Source organism: Passer domesticus, chromosome 3 (genome assembly GCF_036417665.1).
Source record: "Passer domesticus isolate bPasDom1 chromosome 3, bPasDom1.hap1, whole genome shotgun sequence".
NCBI classification, from domain to species: Eukaryota; Metazoa; Chordata; class Aves; order Passeriformes; family Passeridae; genus Passer; species Passer domesticus.
In genome coordinates, this window is record NC_087476.1 from 69,827,669 (window position 1) to 69,848,208 (window position 20,540).

A 20,540-nucleotide genomic window follows, 5' to 3' on the forward strand; every position below is an offset into this window, starting at 1 on the left:
ATGATGTTGTAGCTCCTCCAATTTCCTACACAAGAGTATTATTTCATGAAGGAAATGGGAGCTGAGCCAATCCTTCTGAGATACAAAGACTAATGTGTAAGTTGTTTATACACCCAACAAACATGTAAAAGTAATTAAGATATGCATTGCACTACTGAAAGCTTTAAACTGCTTTTATGGAGCTCTTCCTTGCATCTACTGAACAGACAGTTCCTGTGATTTAAGATGCTACCAGCTGCTTTGTCCTTCACAGGACTGTCAGAGCTGGGATTCTCAAAGCTCTGCTTGCTCTGATTGGCTGTCCAGTATTTTTAGCTTAAGAGCCATTGAAAATGTGGCAGTGCTTGCTAGTGCTGGGTAAGGAACTGGAGCAGCTGAGGAGCATGTGTCATGTTCTACCTACTACTTTGAGCAAAGCAGTGTATGGGGAAAGTAGCTAAAGAAAATGTATTAAAGCATTACATTAAAATTAAAGTTTGCCTTATGATATGCTGTATTGTTATAAAGTGGCTGCATTGAAGGATTTCTTGTTTGGAAAGTCCACTATTTAAAATAACTTTCTAAATTGCAAATTCTGCAGAGTTTTCATGGTGAAACTGAACCAGCATCATTTTCTTGGACCTATGAGGAAATTAAGGAAGTTCATAAGCGCTGGTGGCAGTTAAGAGACAATGCTGTGGAAATCTTTTTAACGAATGGCAGAACTTTACTCTTGGCTTTCGATAATACAAAGGTACTGTGGCACCAATGTGGAGTAATACACCAAAGCATTTTCTCTGTCTTTATAAGATGTATATTCATGCATTAGGTTTTAGGGAGACCTGTTGCATGGACTAATTAAATTTTGCCTAATACCTTTGAAAGAACTTGGCTCAGCTAGGCTTCTGGCTGATCATAGGTATGTTGTAAAACACATCTCTGATATATTAAGACATTAAAGAATCTTAGTGATACTAGACATTATTCTCTTACAGTAGATATCTGGAAATATACAAAATGAGAGAAACTTACTCTTGGTAGTTTTAAACTTCTAAATTGTATTATTAAATCTATGGTGTTTTCTTCTAGGTCCGTGATGATGTGTACCACAACATCTTGACTAACAATTTGCCTAACCTTTTGGAATATGGAAACATTACTGCTTTGACCCACCTGTGGTGCACAGGACAGATTACTAACTTTGAATATCTGACTCATTTAAACAAACATGCAGGTCGTTCCTTCAATGATCTCATGCAATATCCAGTATTTCCTTTTATACTTTCTGACTACACCAATGAAACGCTGGACCTAAATGATCCCTCGGTATATAGGTAATATGAAATGCTTGAAACTTTTTTTCAAATACTTGAACTCATCATCCTATATAGCTTTTTAACTTTGTTGTACTAAACTGCACACATACACAAATGGAACTCTTCAGGGACAAGCCTCATCTCTGATAACTTGGGCTTTTACAGTAAGTGGCTGCTTTGCCTGGGATATTGAAATAAAACAGGCATGTAGATTCAAATGCAGTGTATTGGACTTACACTGTCTTAATAGCTATGTATAATTCACAGAATTAAATAGATTCTCTATGTTTAAATCCATATGATTACAGACCTCCAGGCCAATTAGCAAAAATTAAATATAAAAGGAAATAATATTGTAAATTACTTAGCCAGTTACAAAATCAGTCTTATTTGAATGGATTTGAGTGAATTGTCCCACCCTAATAAATTTGTTATGCTAATTTAACATTTGTGTGCACTGTGTCTTTGCCTTTATAAGATGCCTCTGATTTGACTGAGGTGCTTGGCATTTGCTTGCCTGTTACTGTGCTGTGGATCCAAGTTTGCCTTTAGCACTAACTAAAAGTTGTTTTTTTATTTTCTGAACTTTCTTGAAAAGTGTTAAGTTTTCCTTGGCCTTTTCATTGTATAAAAGGTGTTATTCTTAATGATGTGAATCAATATTGTAATAAAAATTACAACATATCGGTACTGCTATTGTTGCAGAAACCTGGTCAAACCAATAGCTGTGCAGTCTAAAGAAAAAGAAGATCGTTATGTGGATACTTACAAGGTAATTTGGATAATGTTTTCTTCTTGCCTTTGTCCCATGTACAAATGACACCGTGGCTTTAGTTTTTATAACATATTTATTGGGGAAGAAGAAACCACAAATACAGTATTTCATGGCTACAGAGCTCTTACTTCCAGTGTACTTTCCAGGAAACATTTCCTAGGAATTGTTTTGTAACATGTTTGGAACATGTGGTTTTTTCCTGAAACGTCAAATCAATTTAGCCCATCCATGTGATACTTTTGAGGAATTTAAATGGGTACCACCTTATATGGGAACTTGTATACATTTAAAGATCCCTAAAGATCAGGAAGATAATTTACTGCTGTTTAGTTGACATTACTTTGGTGGAATTTGTAGCTGTTTGTTCTGTTTGATAACAGAAACGCTGTTCTCCCTCAAGTACTTTATTTTAACATGCCCTATTATGACAATGGTGGTTTTTAATTTTTTTTTCTCAAAATGTTTTAAAGGCTGTAGGAAATAGCAACATACTGGGGAATTAAAGTATCTGCATCTGGACTTTAAAATTTGTCTGTGTCACCATGGTCTACTATATTATTTGCTGTTTTTTCTGTGAGACTGCTGTGTTAGAAAACAAGACAGGGGAGTGGGCAAAAGTAATAAAAAATGGAAAGTAGGTAATTTAAATTGACTGAAGACTTCAATACCTAGCTGGATTATAAAAGCAGTTGTGTGTCTTAGACACTTAAGTGTATTTCATTCCAAATCGCTTTTCAATGTATGCTTCTGAAGAGTTTGAGTGTTTATTCCTAAACAATTTAGGCAAGCACTTCTTTTTGTTGTTGGAATGCATCTAAGGAGAAGGTTTGTGATTTTCTTTTTCATTCTCTCCTCTTTTTCTAGTATTTAGAGGAAGAGTACCGTAAAGGAGCACGAGAGGATGATCCAATGCCCCCTGTACAACCCTATCACTATGGATCTCATTATTCTAACAGTGGAACTGTACTTCATTTCCTGGTTAGACTGCCACCTTTTACTAAAATGTTTTTAGCTTATCAAGGTAAGGTTGCATTTGCCTGTACTTGCCTTTTACATCTGGGCCTTGTTCCAATAACCCAGGAATGCTATATGTTACCCTATTTAGCATAGATTTTCCAATTCCAGATAGCTGAGCCTGATAAAATTAAATTTGGTATGCTTTAACAATAGATTCATTCTTGAAATTATCAAGCTAAACCATAAAGCTGGTCATCTGATGTTTATGCCTTAGTTTCTGTAGCATAAAAAGCTGACCTCTATTTGTCTTGCAGTTGATGTGTAACACATAGAATTGAAATAAGAGAATTCTAAATGTTCTCAGCTAACTAGAGGGCAGTTAACAACATGAAGTTGCAGATGTGCAACTGTTAGTGTCCATCATCAATGTAACAATTGAGTTTGGATTTCTTTACAGATCAAAGTTTTGACATCCCAGACAGAACTTTTCACTCTACCAATACAACCTGGCGCCTCTCTTCGTATGAATCAATGACTGACGTAAAGGAGCTTATACCAGAATTTTTCTACCTTCCCGACTTTCTAGTTAACAGAGAAGGTATACTAAGAGAGCAACAGAACTATATACCCAAAGGAGTTGTATGATTGAGCTTATGGGTTGAAACTGAGAACATTTATATGCCTTGGCTGAATATGCTAAGTAGTAGATGTATGGGAGAAATCTGGCACAAATTTGTGGGGTATACTAAAAAAAAAGCTGTTATGTAGGAGTTAGGCTGAGTTTTTCCCTAATTTTGTCAGCAGGACAAAGGAGTTTGCTGTTTTCTCATTTTTCTATTTGAATGAGTATGTACAGCTGAATATGTTTTGGAGGGACTTGTTAATGATGCTGCTTTGTTGATTGTTAATCACCATGCTTAATCATTGAGGTCTGTAGAATCCTATAGACCTTTTTGAGGTTGCTGTCAACTGAAATGCTGGAATATTCACCCCCCTGTTTCTAGGTTTTGATTTTGGAGTGCGTCAAAATGGTGACAGAGTTAACCATGTCAATCTTCCACCCTGGGCCCGTAACGATCCTCGTCTGTTCATCTTGATTCATCGTCAGGCTTTGGAGTCTGATCATGTTTCCCAGACAATCTGTCACTGGATTGACTTGGTGTTTGGTTATAAGCAAAAAGGCAAGGCCTCTGTTCAGGCTATTAATGTCTTTCATCCTGCAGTAAGTATTTGTTAAGCAGCATGTTTGTTCATTGTCCTTAGTAACTTAATGGGGGTGAGCTTGGTCTGACTTGCTTGGAAAACATCAAGCATGAAACAAGATCCCTCACTCATGAAGTGTTGAAAAAAAAAAAGGCTTTAACCATTTCAGTGTTGAACTGTAAGATCCCAGTGGGTATTGTGAGACTTAGTGCATTTTTGTTCCTCTTGCCTTGAGCTAGCTGTGGGGCATATCAGATCTGGGGCTTAGACCTTATGGATAGTTGTTTGCAGTGGCTTGCAGTAGTCTGATTGTTGTAACTGTGTGTATCTGCTTCTGCCTAATTCAAAAGCTCTTAATTTAGGCAGGTGCTGCTGCAGCTTTTGATAGAATTGAAATAGTTCTGTGTGTCCTGAGCTAATGCTGTTTTCCTTCATGCATCTCCTGTGTTCTGTCCCTCTAATGAGCACTTTTCTCTACAGTAAATTTAATTTCAAATAAGTCTTTATTTAATGTTAAGACTTCCAGAGTTTTACTGCATAATTGCACCATGGATATCTTGAATTGAATTCTTTAGCTTCAGTCCTTACTATCACAAGGTTTGCTCAGCAGGTAGTCCTGGTTGTAAATGCATTCAAATGTTCCCTGGTTTTAGTGTTTGTTCTATGGCTGGAAAAGCTAATGAAATTATAGTGTGTGGCAGTGATGCCTTTTTCAAGTAGCTATCCAAATACTTCCCTTTCTTTTACTCTTTTTGGGCTTAAGTATTGATTGAGTTAATACCATGAGCTTCAAATATTAAGTTTGCCTCTTCATCATTTTTTAAAGTGAAAAGTCAAGGCCTTTGCTGTGGCTTCTGACGAAAAGTGCGTGATGCACAACTGGAGAGGCATGAAAAAGACAAATTTCCACTCTCTTGAAGTATGAGGTTTCTTTCTCCTTCCCTACCCCAAAAGAGAGCTTTAATATGCTCATTAAAAAGAGATAAAGAAAATAAACTTCTCCAACTCTTTCCACTTCTTTTGTTTATCATCAGCAACCCTTCCTGTTTTGCACAGATTGGTAAGGTCTCAAAGAAAACCTTCAACAGAAATTAGTCATATGTGGGTGCAGCTCACATGATAATCCTTAAAGTGGTAGTTTATTCCAATAAAGAGGAGGTGACAAGGTTATGCTCTCTGGCTCTTTAGTCAGCACAGTCGTTGTGGGATCTCTTCTGGTCCACACCTTGAGCAAACAACGGAATAGTCTGCCTCTGAATTTGTGTGTTGCAAAATCTTTCCTAAAGACAAACCTGATGAGCTTATTCTTGCCCCTCTCCTTTCTTTTTTGCCGGTAGACCTATTTTGGGATGGATGTTTCTGCTGTTGAAGATCCTGTTCAGAGAAGAGCCCTTGAAACAATGATAAAAACATATGGACAAACGCCCCGCCAGCTGTTTCATGCAGCACATGTTAGTAGACCTGGATCCAGGCTTATCATGGAAGGAGAACTTCCTGCTGCCATGGGATTACTAGTGCAGTTTGCTTTCAGAGAAACCAGAGAACACACTAAAGAAATCATTTATCCAGTATGTAATTTTCAGTTGCAAAATGGTTTAATTAATACCTGTGTGCTGTAATTGTTGTACCCTGTACCCTTGGTCTAGAATTTTCATCCTAAAAGTGCTGCTTGCTATATTGTACTGTAAAGAAAATATATAAAATTAGGAAGTGATAGTGAAAATTACTTTCATGCATTGGTGATATTTTGTGTAAACTAAGATCTGAGTTTGTCTTGCTTTTGGGAAATAGGTGTTGGAAAGCATTTCAGTTAACCAGTCTTATAGTTTCCATGATTAATTGTGGAATCTGTGTGTAGACCTATAGCAAGCAAACACATACTGTGCTTTCTTCCATCCCATCCTTAGCTTTTTTACTGCCTGTAGGACACTTAAACTTCCTTCACTTCAAGCACTTTTCCCTGAAACCTAGTCAGAAACTGCATCTCTGGATTTAGAGATCTGTATTTTTCTCTAAACTACCTGAACTAGAAGCTTGCAGCCTATGCCTTCAAAGAAGGAGTAGAACTACCTTAAAGTTAACAGTTTAACTGATGGTATTAAAGGGCTTTGAACTTGTCTTTGTAGTGGTTTTAGAGCAAAGACTTCAGCTGTCCTTACCATGTGATTGCTTACAGGAAACTGACATGAATCATTCTACATTACTAATGAAACAGTTTTTCTGAAAATGGTATAATTGGAACCTTGTCTGTGCTTGTTTCAGAGCCCATTACCATGGATAAAGGGCTTGAAGTGGGGAGAATATGTTGGTTCCCCAAGTGCTCCCGACCCTGTTGTCTGCTTTAGCCAACCACATGGAGAAAGGTTTGGCTCTCTCCAAGCTTTACCAACTAAGGCTATCTGTGGTTTGTCCAGCAAGTTCTGCCTTTTGATGATATATAGCAAGGAGCAAGGTATAAATTTATGCTTTATTCTCTATGTGCACAATATATGTGAAATGAGACATAAAAAAATTAAATCTAATGCTACTATTGTAGCAAACTTCCCAAGTTAGTTGCTTTTGCCAAAGATTAATTTGTAATTTCATTAATAGCTTCCATATGTGTGGTATTTTACTGGAGGGTGGATTTTCCTTATAATTTTCAAAACTACAATGGAGGCATTCTGTAATTCATATTTTTCGTTGAAGTGACTGAAGCATGAGAATTTAACTTTAAAAATTGCCAGCAGGTTGGGTCCAAGAACTAAAGAACAGATGAAAAAACTCAGGAGGCAACAGAAATGAAAATTTAAATGGATTTTAGAGGCAGATAATGAGAAGTTAACAGTAAAAAAGCAGAGGTGAAGAATCTTCTGCTTTCAGTTAAACTTCTTGGAGGGATTCTTATTGAGAATGTGAGAACTTGTTTGCACAATCTTTTGTTCTCTTTGTGGCATATACTAGTGAAGGCTTTCTAAAAATAAATCACTTCACATTTTGTCGACAAAAATAAGTAACATTCTCCTTGAAGTTACAAACACTTTTTTCTCTAGGTGGGAAGTATTGTCTGCCCCTTTTCTCTCTTCTCAAAAGATGCATCTCTTCTTCAAAAAAGTTTTGTCCAGGTTGCAAATTCTCTCTGGAAAAGATGGAATGTTCATTTGGTCTCTGATAACTGTTTGTTTATAACATGTTACAGACAATACCTTCTTTTAAAACTTTGGGGGGTTATAGTTTAACTTGTGATAAAACATAAACCTGAGACTTTTGTTGACTGTTAAAGTGGTTGAATCTTGCTGTGCACGTGACACAATCCTGTGCCTCCCTTCAGGCGTGAGGAGCATGCACAGCACTGACATTCAGTGGTCCGCGATCCTGAGCTGGGGATATGCCGATAACATCTTACGACTGAAAAGCAAGCAAAGTGAGCCTCCGGTGAATTTTATACAGAGCTCACAGCTCCATCAGGTAAAACGAAATCAGTCCCTTGCTCTTCAATTTAATATTGGTAGTTTAAGTGGTGGACTTGGCAGTGGGGTACTCTTGCTTTAGCCTTTTTTGGAGATGAGCATCCAGTCACAACTCACAACTCCTTTCAATCTTTTTGATTTGCTTTGGCATGTGTTCCTCATGGCTTCACTGTTTTATCTGGTTCCTTGTTGTTTTCCTGTACTAGATAAAGATTCCTTTTGAATTAATTTGATTTTTGTAGCTTTTCCTTCTTAGATAATATTGCTGTGAATTTAAAAATGTTTTAAGTTCTGTCCCAAGAAAAATCAATACAGAAAAAAAGTATGGGTGCTTCATGTTGGAAGAACAACTCCACTCTAGTTTAGGATCCATTTGGAAAAGATTGTCTGAAGGATTGTTAGGGAAAGCTACATAATCTGTCACAATCCAGTGACTGGTAAGATCTTGCCAAAAAGATTTTGGTGGATGATCTTGAAGTCTGTACTGCTCTTTAGTTATGAATTCCAGGCTACATAAAACTCCCTCTTTATTCTGTTTCTGACATAGTAACAGAGTAGCTATATTTTAGCTCTTGGATTTCTTTAGTTTAGGTGGTTTAACTGTCTTTTCATAGGATAACTAATAATCAGTTTGACCAAATGCTGTGGCATAAAATGAAAACAGCAGTTAGAATAGTTTTTCTTTCCTAATTTTTTCCTGGATTTGTTTTGTCTTTTCAAGGTAACAAGTTGTGCTTGGGTGCCAGACAGTTGTCAGCTGTTCACAGGTAGCAAATCTGGTGTCATCACAGCATATATGAACAGATTCACCAGCAATACGGTAAGTTACGTTGGAAAGAATTCATAAATGAAGGATTTTGTCTCTTCAGTATTACAGTCCTTTTTTAAACAGGAAAGATGAGAAACAGCCATCTTCTGGATAATTGCTGAGAAATTACATGCGTTTTTAGTATTTAATTTTGAAGGCTCCTCTGACATCTGAGCATGTTTGCCTGTTTTTCTTAAGCTGCCATTCACATACAGCTGGCCTTTAGTCAGCCCTCATCACCTGAGTGCACAAGTGCAGCTCTGACTGTGTTCAGGACAGGGCGTGGAACTGAAGCTCTCTGGAAGTGAAGCTTCCTGCATTAAGGACTAACTTCTGAGAAGGAGGCAGAGCCTTTCAATACTTTAACTGAAGCTGTGGAATGCAATTCCCCAAAGTAAACAATAATTCAAGTGTAGAAGGCACTTAAACTACAGAGAGCCAAGATGAATTCTCAGTGTATATACCAAGCCTCTTTACTTTGTCGTATTCTCCAAGGGGCAAAGTTGTGAGAATGGAAGGCAGAAAGTAACTTGCATTACTTAATCTGTTAGTGAAAAATACTGAGAGTAGTAGAAAGTCCCTTGATACTGTTTGCTAATAAACATGGTATAAATAGAAAAAATAGGAAGTATAAATGGAACTCCAAATTAAAAATCTGATTCTGACTGAGTTTTGAAGCTTCCATCTGAATCTTATGTACTTTATTTAGCAGTAACTACTATTCTCCATAGTTTTAATAAAGAGTGGACAACTTTCCTAACAGCTCATTTTAGGTGTGTCTGCAGTATAACCCATAGCAACAACTGAACTAAACTGATTTCCTAAATGTAGCTTGATACAGGTATTGGCAAATATGTTTGGTGTTGTACTCCTTGATGCTCTTGAATCCCTATGTTAGCATGAGATAGAGAGAACCTTGGCATGATCTGCTATGCCTACCCAGTTTTCTGTTTTCAGAAATGACAAGCAGCAGATGCTTAGACTAGGAAGAACATAAACACAGTGATTTAAAATTTTTTTTCCCCTTGCCTTTCTTCCAGTTTCTGGTGACCTGTCACTCATATTTCCGAAGCTCAGCAGCACTTTGAGTATAGGAAATGAAGCAGAGCTTCAAGCCTGCAAGCTTTAGTTAGTTGGATCATAAATCAGGCACCTTAACTGCTTCCCAGAATAGTGAGCTTGTAAATAACCTGTACTGAGACTTGGATTCCAGTTATTTTTTAAATAGAAATTAAATATGCTTGCCTTCTGCAAAGCTGAAAAGAATCTTTAGTTAGTTGGGTTATGGTTCTTGAGTTCCTTCGGTTTCCTAGAAAAAAAGTGATTTTTGTTCATCTGCACAGATGATGTTCTTTGAGACATCTTTGCTGAATTTCTCAGCACTGACAGTTTTGTGCCCCAGGCAGAGGGACATTGTGTCGAGTCTGTAGCACCTGTCATTGAGTCAGTTACCCAAGTCAGGGCTGCAGGGAATGCAAATGTGCTTCCTCACATCTGCTCTGTATCCATCTTGTCAGCTATCAGCGATAAAGTGGACTGTTTGTTATAATGCAGTACTTGACACATGAATATTTTGCCCTGTTTCACATTTGTATAAATGCAATGTATGGGAATGAAGTAGATACCATGTTAATTTGGTATGGGAACTCAAAGGCATGCAGTCAGAATTCAAAAATGGCTCCATGTTGTGCTTCAGGTGCTCTGTTTTTCCTTGCCTTATGATGGTGAAAACCCTGTGAAGTACTGCTTTGACTCTGTGATCTGTGCTGACAATAAGTCACAGCTGCATGAGCCCCTCAGCCACAGGTGTCTGGCTGTACACATCATTTCAGCACTCACTTGCTGACTGTTAGAGGTGTCTTGCAAACAGAGTGCACTTAAAGGACCTGTTTGGGTAAAACTGGGAAGAATTTCAATTCCCCACTTGAGTGCTGTAGGCAGGAAGAGCTGCTTTTTAAAGGTAGATATGTAAATGCATGTTTTCCCATATCCAGCTACCATTTTAGTGCTTGTCACCTAAAAGCAGGGGGGAAGTAAGAAGGGGAAAATATTTCAGGTGTGAGAAGTACCTATTACATGACTTATTAGAACTTAATATAACTTAATCCAGCTTGTCTCATTGCTGTATGATTACTATAAAAATCAATAAACCATTGATATTAGTGTGGTAGAGAGAATCTACAAAAGGTGAGAACTGCTTTCAGTTCAAGTGTTGAAATGCAGATTAAGAGGAAACACTTTAAAGGAAGTGGGAGGACCACAGTAAAAAGGTTATCAAAATCAGTTCTTCATAAAAACATAAAATTTCTATAACAGCAACAAACAAGACTTTTCTTTCTCTTAACTGAGAAAGGGTTAAAAAAAGATTTTTATATGTGAGGTGTCACTGAAAATGACACCTGGGTACTTTCATAAATGTCTTGCATGGATGGTATGCTCAGTAGCAAGAGCAAACTAGCAGGTCTTTCTGCCAGACTGTGCATTGCCTTTTGCAGTATTACATAAATTGTCTCTTTTAGTGCAAAAACGTAAATTTCTACAACCTGTGACTTGAGCATATGTATACATACATATACTCAATACATATATGCATATGTATTTTATCTTGTCTGTTTGAGCTTTCAAGGTTTTTTTGTAGACCTGCTATAGGTAGGCATCCCGTACCCTTGTACAAAAATGCAGATGATGTGCTCTGACATGGGTGAGGAAGCAAGCAGAAAATTGTTCTCTTCCTTTCCCAAGGTTATTCTAATCCCTATAAAGCAAGTTGTCTTAAATAAAGCATTAGCATTCTGATTAAGCAGATCTTTCAACTTAGCCAGTTTTCAGGAAGTCTGAGTCATTTCAAATTATATAACTTGAATAAAAAGTGTTGTTTGGTGTTAAATTTTGCTGCTTTAATTTTTACTTAGCAATTTCTGTACTTAAACTTGACTTCCTGCATGTTTTTCCAAGTTGGTATCATTGAAGAACTTGGCACCAATTTGAGGAATTCCTAGTAATTTGCTGTATGGAGAGTGGCAACTTCCAAGCTGGGTCTTCCTTTTATGTTTCCAAGCATCTTCACTAGATGCTAAAATATTGAGAACTGTCATTTCAGTGTTGTATGGAAAGAGCAGTCTTGCAGAAAACAAATCAGCTGACTTCAAGGTGTGTAATTGAGACAGAACTACAGTAGTTTTTCATTCTGGTTCATCAGATCATATAAATGTATTTGCTGAGGCTAAAGCATTGGAAGCAAAAAGTTGAACATAAATGATAGCTGTTTTATCACAATATAAAGTGTTAAACACAAAGCATGAACATAGATGCTAAAATGGTGATATTAAAAGCAATAGGAACCATTCTTTGAAATCTAAGACTTAAACTAGGCTCATCTTTTTAGAAAAAGAGACATTCATTTTCTTTTTCATGAGAGTTTCTTATCTTGCTGTTTTTCAGCCTTCAGAGATAGAAATGGAGTCACAAGTCCATCTGTATGGACACACAGCAGAAATAACAAGCTTATTTGTGTGCAAACCATACAGTATAATGATCAGTGTCAGCAAAGATGGAACCTGCATAATATGGGATTTGAACAGGTACAAGTGTATATGTAACTTTTTCTTATAGCTTTCTTATAAATACAGGTTTTCCCACTCTTGGGTATCTTTGCCTCTTTGAAGTTAGTTGAATTTGTTCTGTGTATATCTTACTGTGAAGTCAAACCCTTACTGTTTTTTCTTATAAAAGATGCTAAAATTTTATTGTGAAAATGAAAAATACCATCATTGTGCAAAATGTTGATTGAAATTAATGTAACTATTTTTAAGGTTTTCCTCAAAGGACCTTTTTTGCATTTGAGTCTGAAATTTAGGCTTGTTCCCTTTGTTTTCTTCAGGCTGTGCTATGTCCAGAGTCTGGCTGGACACAAGAGTCCTGTGACTGCAGTTTCAGCAAGTGAAACCACTGGTGATATTGCAACAGTCTGTGATTCAGGTATATTTGTCAGTTAAGAAAGCTGTTTTGACTTGCAGATGAAATAAATCACGAGAGTTGTAATTAAATTAGTTACTGAGTGTGTATTAATCATCTGAGGATGCATTCAGTCATACAGGAGCAACATTTTCCTTTTTTTAATGTGGTAACACAAATTTCTCCAGAAGAGATTAGACAGGTGTTTGAATGTAATGTAGAGCTATGAAGACCAACAGCTTGGTCTCTTTATAAAAAGACTGGAAATTTCAAAGGTGCCTGGGAGACTCAAATTTTGTGATGTTGGCTGCTTTCATTTTGATAGAGATATTCTTTGTGAAAAGTATAATTCTTGGAGGAGTTCCATGTATAACAGAGCACAGGCAAGGGGTATTAAAAGACAAGGGGACATTATTGTGGCAGTTTCAGAAAACTAATATTTAGGGGTTTTTTTACTTACTTGGAGACTTTCAAGTCCATTTCTATAGCTCACAATACAATTTTTTTTTCTGCAAAGCATTTTATTAATTAATTAGTACAAGGGACATTATATTTCCTTTTAAGACAATTCCTTTCAAGACAAAAACAAGAATCAGGTTGTTAGTTTATTGATAGAATCAAATAATGCCAGATAACCAGGTAAGAGAACTGTGCCGGCTATTTAAGTATTTTGCTTAAAATGCAAGCTAAGGTATGAGAATCAACTGCTTAGATAGCTAGTATGAATTCTATCTTAGTGCCTTCACTTTAGTGCATGAAAATTGGTCATTAAAAGTAAATTCACATAGTGCTTTGTAAGTAAAATGTTCCATAAATAGGATGTGATGGTTTCTAAATCACTGCAGTGGCTTGGTGGTTTGTATGCTTCCTGTCTCAGAGAGAGAAGTAATTGCAGACATTACTCAGTCATTTAAACCTTAGGAACTTTCAAGAAGTTGAATTCTTTACCATGGAATATTTAAATATGATCGACTTAACTGTGGTCTAGATTTATTTTCTTAATGCTCCGGTGCTATGTTCTGTTACAGTTGGAGGAGGCAGTGATTTGAGACTTTGGACAGTTAATGGTGATCTTGTTGGACACGTGCACTGCAGGGAAAGTATTTGCTCTGTTGCTTTCTCTAACCAGCCTGAAGGTGTGTCTGTCAATGTGATTGCAGGGGGCCTTGAAAATGGAGTTGTAAGGTAAGAATTAGAAATGTTTATTTATTAAAATGCTCTATCACTTAGGCTCACAGTTTGAGAGCATGTAGCCAAACATCATGCTGGTATTTGGCTTTAAAGAAGGTGGACAAGCTGTTACTCAGCTCCCAGTCTTAGCAGTTGCTAAACAGATTGTTTATCACTGAAGTATTTGTAAAAGCAAGGGTGACGAAAAATGGCTCTTTCTTTCAGACTGTGGAGTACGTGGGATTTGAAGCCGGTACGTGAAATAACATTTTCGAAGTCAGCCAAACCTATTGTAAGGTAAAAGGATCTTAAGTGTACAATTAATGCATTTTTCTCCTTAGGGAAAAAACCACCCAAACCAACAAACAAAACCACAACAGAATAGTCTCGAGTACTGAGCATGAAAATAGGAGGTAAACACCCATGCCTAAAAAGAGCAATGCAAACCTACTAATTATTCATGAAAGCAAAGTGAGCACAAGTGTACTGGACTGGTAATGACAGTAATAACTATGTTCTGCTGCTGGCAGATGGGAATTAGCAGGATTCCCTTGAAAACTGAACAATATCTACTCCCTTTATTTTTAAATTTAATATTTTTCCTCAGAATCTGTGTTAAAATGAGATAATCTTAAATATGCCAGACTTAAATATGCAGTGTTTCTTCCTCAAAATTAAATGAAAATACTGCCTTTTCCATTTTTTCTGATGGTAGGGGGAAATCATGGAGAAAGAGTAGCCTGGAAGCTGCCATTTTGGAGATCTTGTATAGTTAGTTTTCTCTGAGCCCCATTGATTTAAATGAGCAGAGTTCTCATGCCAAAGTGTTTTCAGAAAGTGGTCAAAGGATTCTCTTTGATATCCCCAGTGGTACAGTAGTCTGCAAAAGGTCCTAGAGCTATGCAAAAATTTTATCTTAATGTTAGCATAGTAACAGATGACTCTGAAAAATTTTGTTTTGACTGTTGTTAAAATACTGTTTAAAATCCAAACTACCATTTTTTTTATAAACTAAAAAGATTGTCTGGTAGCAGCTATTGTCTTTGTTACCTCCTTTAAGCAGCATATTTCACAACGCTTGTAGATAACGATTTAGTAGCTATTGAATAATTTAAAGTTTCCTGCTTAAATGTGACAGTAAATGGATGCTGACCTTCATGCTCTCTAACATTAATCATGGCATGATTTAAGGGCTTTACGAGCCCTGCTACAGCTCAGAAAATGCTCATGTGAACAAAAGTCCTGTGCTGTGCCATGAAATCTGATGGATTCAGTTTCTGCCTTTGTCAGCAATGCAAGTTCAGAGGGCACTGAGCTCTGTTACAGAAAATCTTTCTGTTCAGAAACAGAAGGGAAGAGGGTAGGACTTTGCTGCTAATCCTGCCCTTTGCTGTGACACTGCAAAGAAATGAGTATTAAACTGCAGGGGATGTTGAAGTGCTGGCCAAAGCTGCAGTTCAGCCTGTTTGGGTATAAGTGGATAAGCAGATATACGCAAACATGTTGGTGTGTTAGTGTAGGCACTGGGCCTCCCCTGACAGCTCATCTTTGTTGGCTGAACCCTCATGGGCTTTTAATGTCTCCTAGCATTATAAATAGCCACATTTGGTGTAAAGATAGACTCTCTCCTTGTTTTGCAGCCTTACGTTTTCCTGCGACGGCCATCACTTGTTCACGGCTAACAGTGATGGGAATGTCATCGCCTGGTGCCGCAAGGACCAGCAGCGCTTGAAGCTGCCCATGTTCTACTCCTTCCTCAGCAGCTACGCCGCTGGCTGACGGCGGGGCCCGCTGCTGACTCCTGTCTCTGATGCACTTTAATCCAAATAGGCTATAGGAGCTCTTCTTTAACTGGACTTTGAAGTACTTTGAATGTCTCTAGAATGACTGAATAGCTGGGTATTTTTTCAAGAGCAGCCTAAGATGGCTGTAAGATTGCATATGTGCGTGCACAAACTTGAAGCATATCTGGGTCAGCAGGAAGCTCTGGTCATATTATCCAATGCCAGCAAAGTGAGTAAGAAATGCTCAATGCTGCAATATAAAACACCAACAGTATTTTTTTAAATCGCTTCTTGGACAGAAGTATTTAAAAAATTGATTGTGTTTATTCCCCCTCTTAATATGTAAAATATCAGCAGCATCAAGTTCTGTAAATATCTGTTCAAATGTCAGCATATGTATATCTGATTAGTTGAGTATGGTATGGTTAGCTCTGGGATAAGCAATCCAAAACTTAAAAATCAACAACCACTTAAAATTGCTTTTTTTGAGAAGCAAAGAACTTAGTAGGTGCTTTTTGCACCATCTTAAGATATTGTAATGCTAAAAATAGAATTTCTGCTATCTTTGTAATTTTTGCCATCTTCTCTGTTACTGTAATAGTCTTTGCAACAGACAACAATAAAATATTTGTCTTAGTGATGGGTAGACACCTCATGGCATCATGAAACAGTGGTTAAATCACAATGCAGTGTGAACTCCCTAACTTCGTGCTAGTTTGCTATCACAGTTCTGTGGCAGAACATCTATTATGTACACACACAACTTCTCTTTCAGAGCTCTTAAGAGAGGTGTTAAAGAAGGAACAAATGTGCTCCTGTTCTAGTGTCATTGAGGTTCAATACTCTGTAAAATGTTTGAATCTTACTGCTTGAATAATCAATGTTCATAAGCATCAGATTATTCAGAAAGTCCACACAGATACACTGTGCAAATTTGTTGTGTATTCTTGGGTGCTATTTTATGAGGGGGAAAAAATAAGCCTCTGTTGTGAACGGCTTAACAAATCTGAAATCTTAAGCCACATGACAAATTAGTATTTCAGTTGATGGATTTGAAGACCTCTAAACCTGGCACTGTGACTGAGTGCCTACTAGTCATGTGAATGGTAAAGCAAGAATGCTGTGCAAGTCTCATGTAGTTACATTTTCCTTTTAAATTGCTTTGCTTTATCACTGACATGTTCTGCTATTGCCATTTAAACTGCTGTATCCTCTCATGTTTAAGGCTTGTCTGCTCTCAGAACACATCACATGAAATTGTCAGGTCGTGACGAAGGTGGTGCACACACACACACAAAAGCAATCTTTACACTTCTTTTGAAAATTCCAAATAGTCTTCAGAAACTCTTGAGACTTCCCAGTTTAAGAACTTTTCAAACTAGAAAAACTTAAGAAAAATGTTCTCATAGTTCATGACACAAAGGATCATCATTGGTTCAATTAAGCAAGTGGCTGTATACTGTATGGATTGAGTTTTAAACTGCATATTATTGTAGCAGCATTGTATGGGATGGCTTTAGTCATACTTTTCTCAGTCTAAGTGTTAATGTAAGATCCAAGTACTGACTGGAAAGTTTCCTGGCTCATGTTGATGTGATGTGCTTTGTTTAAGAGAAAAAAGACAAACATTGTGGTTTTGGGACACTTTTGTGCTCCCTGTTTTGGGGTGTTGCTCACAAAAGCTTATTTTTTTATAAGGTAGAATTCCACTTGTTACAAACCAATATGCAAAACTGCTGGCCTTGTCAAGAGTGCAATATTATATATTTTTATGTAAAAGTAAAAATGATTTTTGAAGCAAGGAATATTTATTCAGCTTAATATTCTGGAACTATTAAAATAACATTGCAATAGTGTCTGTGCATGATGTACTTAAATTTCCTGTAAATGTCACATTCCACACTGTATTTGTATATACACTGTCACATTGTTGGGTAATAAACAGATCTTTGTATCAAACCATTTTGAGATTATTAGAAACATGTTTTTGGCTTAGTTGCAACTTCCTTCTTTTAGGGAATCTTTCACGCCTTGCTCCAGATCAGTTTCTGCTGATTCCCTTGTCTTTCATATTTAAAAATTCATTATTTTTAAAAATAATTATGTGGGAAAGTTCCATTTATGGACTACATCCTGTGTCTGTCAAACTGAAGGTGGTGAGCGTAAGATGGGAATTGGGAAACCATGTATATCACTTTGCACATGTGTACGTGTCCTTCCTTCCCACAGGATGCATGACTAGAACTTGGATGAAATGATGGCTCTCAAAGCAGAGACATTCCCCTTCCTTCCATCTGCCTTCTCACTGAAAGCCTGTCTGAGCAGCAAAGGCAGAAAAGCAAATTCTCTCAGGATTCTCAGACTGGTGGAAATTGGAAGACTGGGATCTTGGGGAGGCATCTGACAGGATGTGAGGCTGTTTCTGCTGGCAGCCGGGGTTTGGGAGATGTTCATGGGCCAAGGCTTATCTACCTGATTGCAGGATTCTGTGGTAAATCCAGACCTTTATGCTCAATAGTGGAGAGACATGGTGAGAAAGGGAAGGGGAGGCAATAGCTGGATATTCCCCATTACTGAAAGGGAACTCTGATCTTTCATTTTGAGATCCACTGCTTAGACAAACCCATGACAATGAACAAAAGGGAAAAACAAAAACAAAAACAAAAAACCAAAAAAAAAAAACCAAACCTGAGCTGAATTAAACAAAAATGTAATAATAGTAAAAGATAACAATGGAGTAGTGAGGAAAATATGACCTGGCTTGCTACTAACAAACTTTTAGTTTACTTTTTAATTTCTTCATGCCTTCTTTTGTTTAAAGCTGTATTGGATTTTTTCCTTGCATATGAAAATGGAAGTCACGCTTCCATATGTTGTTACTCTATCAGAAAAACAATCAATCAGTTACTGTTTAAATGCTCTGCTTGCTTTGAAAAATATCAACTGGAATATTTAAGCCTCTGTACAAATATCCACTGGAATATTTAAGCCTTTTACTTTGCTGCTGTATTAAGTTACAAACTACTGACAAATGACTGCTATTTGGAGATTTATTTGCCATTACCACTCTGGAGTGGGGTCAGAAAGGCACTGATTTTGTATCAGAGTTTCTGTAATAGGCTCTGTTGTGTATTTCATAATTTTGAAAAAAGATTAAAAATGAAATGTTGCTGCTCTGATTAGACACTGAAACTATTCTGGACTACACAGCAGAAAGTAGTTGAGTAAAACAGGATCTTGCTTACTGCTTCCAGCTTTGAGGTAGCATTCCCAGGGAAAAAAAAATTAAATCCTTATTCTCTAATGCAATTGACTGAAGCCCATATAATACTCATCAGAGCCAAGTTCATGTAAGTTCAAGGAATATAAATTTGTGTTAGCTGTATGGGTATTGCTTTCAGAACCTGTAGGGGAGACTCCTGGTTGTGGTGGAAGGTTAAGAGTTTGCAGATTTAAAAGAAGTATCTGTGTAATATATGATAATATGTTTTTATAAGAGCCATTTCCCACATTTATATTTTAGCTTATGTCATAAAATTGTTATATCCAGTGGTAAAACTATTCTGATGACAATGGCTTCATGATTAGAACTATCTACCATAGTTCTATGTGCTCTTTGTCTAACAGCATGCAAATCCTTTGTGTATGAAATGGGGCCTTTTGTAGATTGATGATGTGGTTGAACATGAATGAAAGAGCAGCAAGTGAAGTCTCCATCAGTTTCTGGAACTCTGGTGATGGGAAGCTTGTGAACTTACCTGATTATATTTAGTGATGTTTACCTTCTTCCTGTTGCATCCCCTTCTGCAAGCTGCTATCCCAAAAGCCATCGACTCCATCTCAGAAGAGGCTGTCCTTGCTCCAAAGCACCTTTAGAAATAGGACTCTTCTTTGTTCTCTTCCATATAGAAAACAAATGTTACTTGGGAATTCTGCTCCATTATGATGGAATGAGAAAATGTGCTGAGGGCAGGTGGGAGAAAACCTACACCGCTCCAGAGGGAACTGCCATCTTACTGGGGAAAAAACTAATGAGACTGGTCATCCAGATGGGTTATTGCAGCTGACAACATTTTCAGTTAAAGATGTTAACTGGCACTTTTAAATGCTGCTGAACCATACAGCTTTTATAGGGAGAACCATATAAACATTGATCTATGAAGCTGAATTGTGTTGTTCTGACATACTAGCCCTGACAAGGTGATTCTAAGCAGCCCCTTTCCCACAGCAGTTCCATTCCTCGTGGCACGCTTTTTCCGTCATCCTCTGTTGCTGGGTGTGAGGGCAGGACAGGCACTGCGGGCTCTCACCCCGCACCCCAGTGCCATTCAGGCTTTGCTGTTTGAGGTACAGCACTACGGGCTGGGGGCAGAGTGGCTGGAAGCGGCCTGGTGGAAAAGGACCTGGGAGTGCTGGTCAGTGCCCAGCTCACCATGAGCCAGCTGTGCCCAGGTGGCCGAGAAGGCTGATGGCATCCTGGCCTGGATCAGCACCAGTGTGGCCAGCAGGGCCAGGGCAGTGACCGTGCTGTGCACGGCACTGGTGAGGCTGCACCTTGAGTGTTCTGTGTGCAGTTTTGAGCCCCTCCGTTCAGGAAGGATGCTGAGATGCTGGAGCACGTCCAGAGAAGGGAAATTGACTTGGTGAAGGGAGCTCAGGTCCTGTGAGGAGTGGCTGCAGGAGCTGGGGATGGTTAGCCTGGAGAAAAGGAAACTCGGGAGACCTTAGCGTTCTCTACACAGGAAAGGAGGCTGTAGCCAGGTGGGGGCCGGTCTCTTCTTCCAGGTCACAAATAACAGGATGAGAGGGAATGGCCTCTAGCCGTGCCAGGGGAGGTTCCGTTTCGACAGAAGGAGGAATTTCTTCACGTAATGGTGATTAAACTTTGGAATGGGTTGCTCAGCGACGCGCTGGAGTCACTGTTCCCGGTGTGTTTAAGGGAAGACTGGATATGGCACTTATCCACGGTCTAGTTGAGAGAGTGGTGTTCGACCAAAGGTTGGACTCGATGATCTCAGAGGTCTTTTCCAACCTAATGGATTTTGTTTCTGTGGTCTGTGATTCTGTTTGAGAATACCTGGATGATGGCTCGATCCCTAGCGCCTGCTGGAGCCGGGGCAGGAGGCGGCTGCCGCGGGAATCGGG

The 20,540-nt window shown here is 38.1% G+C and overlaps 1 protein-coding gene and 1 long non-coding RNA gene across 2 annotated transcripts in view; one reads left to right on the top strand and one right to left on the bottom strand.

The window, feature by feature from the left end:
• The window catches only part of LYST (lysosomal trafficking regulator), a 77,286-nt gene extending 59,929 nt beyond the window's left edge, over window positions 1–17,357 (top strand). The window contains exons 39-53 of the mRNA XM_064413798.1: window positions 581–733; window positions 1,069–1,313; window positions 2,001–2,067; window positions 2,935–3,091; window positions 3,485–3,625; window positions 4,032–4,249; window positions 5,568–5,798; window positions 6,493–6,682; window positions 7,541–7,677; window positions 8,401–8,499; window positions 11,929–12,068; window positions 12,368–12,465; window positions 13,470–13,626; window positions 13,837–13,908; window positions 15,252–17,357. Of these exons, the coding sequence (XP_064269868.1) occupies window positions 581–733; window positions 1,069–1,313; window positions 2,001–2,067; window positions 2,935–3,091; window positions 3,485–3,625; window positions 4,032–4,249; window positions 5,568–5,798; window positions 6,493–6,682; window positions 7,541–7,677; window positions 8,401–8,499; window positions 11,929–12,068; window positions 12,368–12,465; window positions 13,470–13,626; window positions 13,837–13,908; window positions 15,252–15,390 (2,244 nt within the window). The 3' untranslated portion in view covers window positions 15,391–17,357. The remainder of the gene's footprint in view (window positions 1–580; window positions 734–1,068; window positions 1,314–2,000; window positions 2,068–2,934; window positions 3,092–3,484; window positions 3,626–4,031; window positions 4,250–5,567; window positions 5,799–6,492; window positions 6,683–7,540; window positions 7,678–8,400; window positions 8,500–11,928; window positions 12,069–12,367; window positions 12,466–13,469; window positions 13,627–13,836; window positions 13,909–15,251) is intronic.
• LOC135296874 (uncharacterized) lies at window positions 4,045–20,512 on the bottom strand. Its single transcript, XR_010358900.1, has 2 exons — window positions 19,154–20,512; window positions 4,045–7,348 (listed from the first exon to the last, which is right to left on the bottom strand). It is a non-coding gene; the product is annotated as an uncharacterized LOC135296874 (long non-coding RNA).
• Window positions 20,513–20,540: the final 28 nt, after the last annotated feature.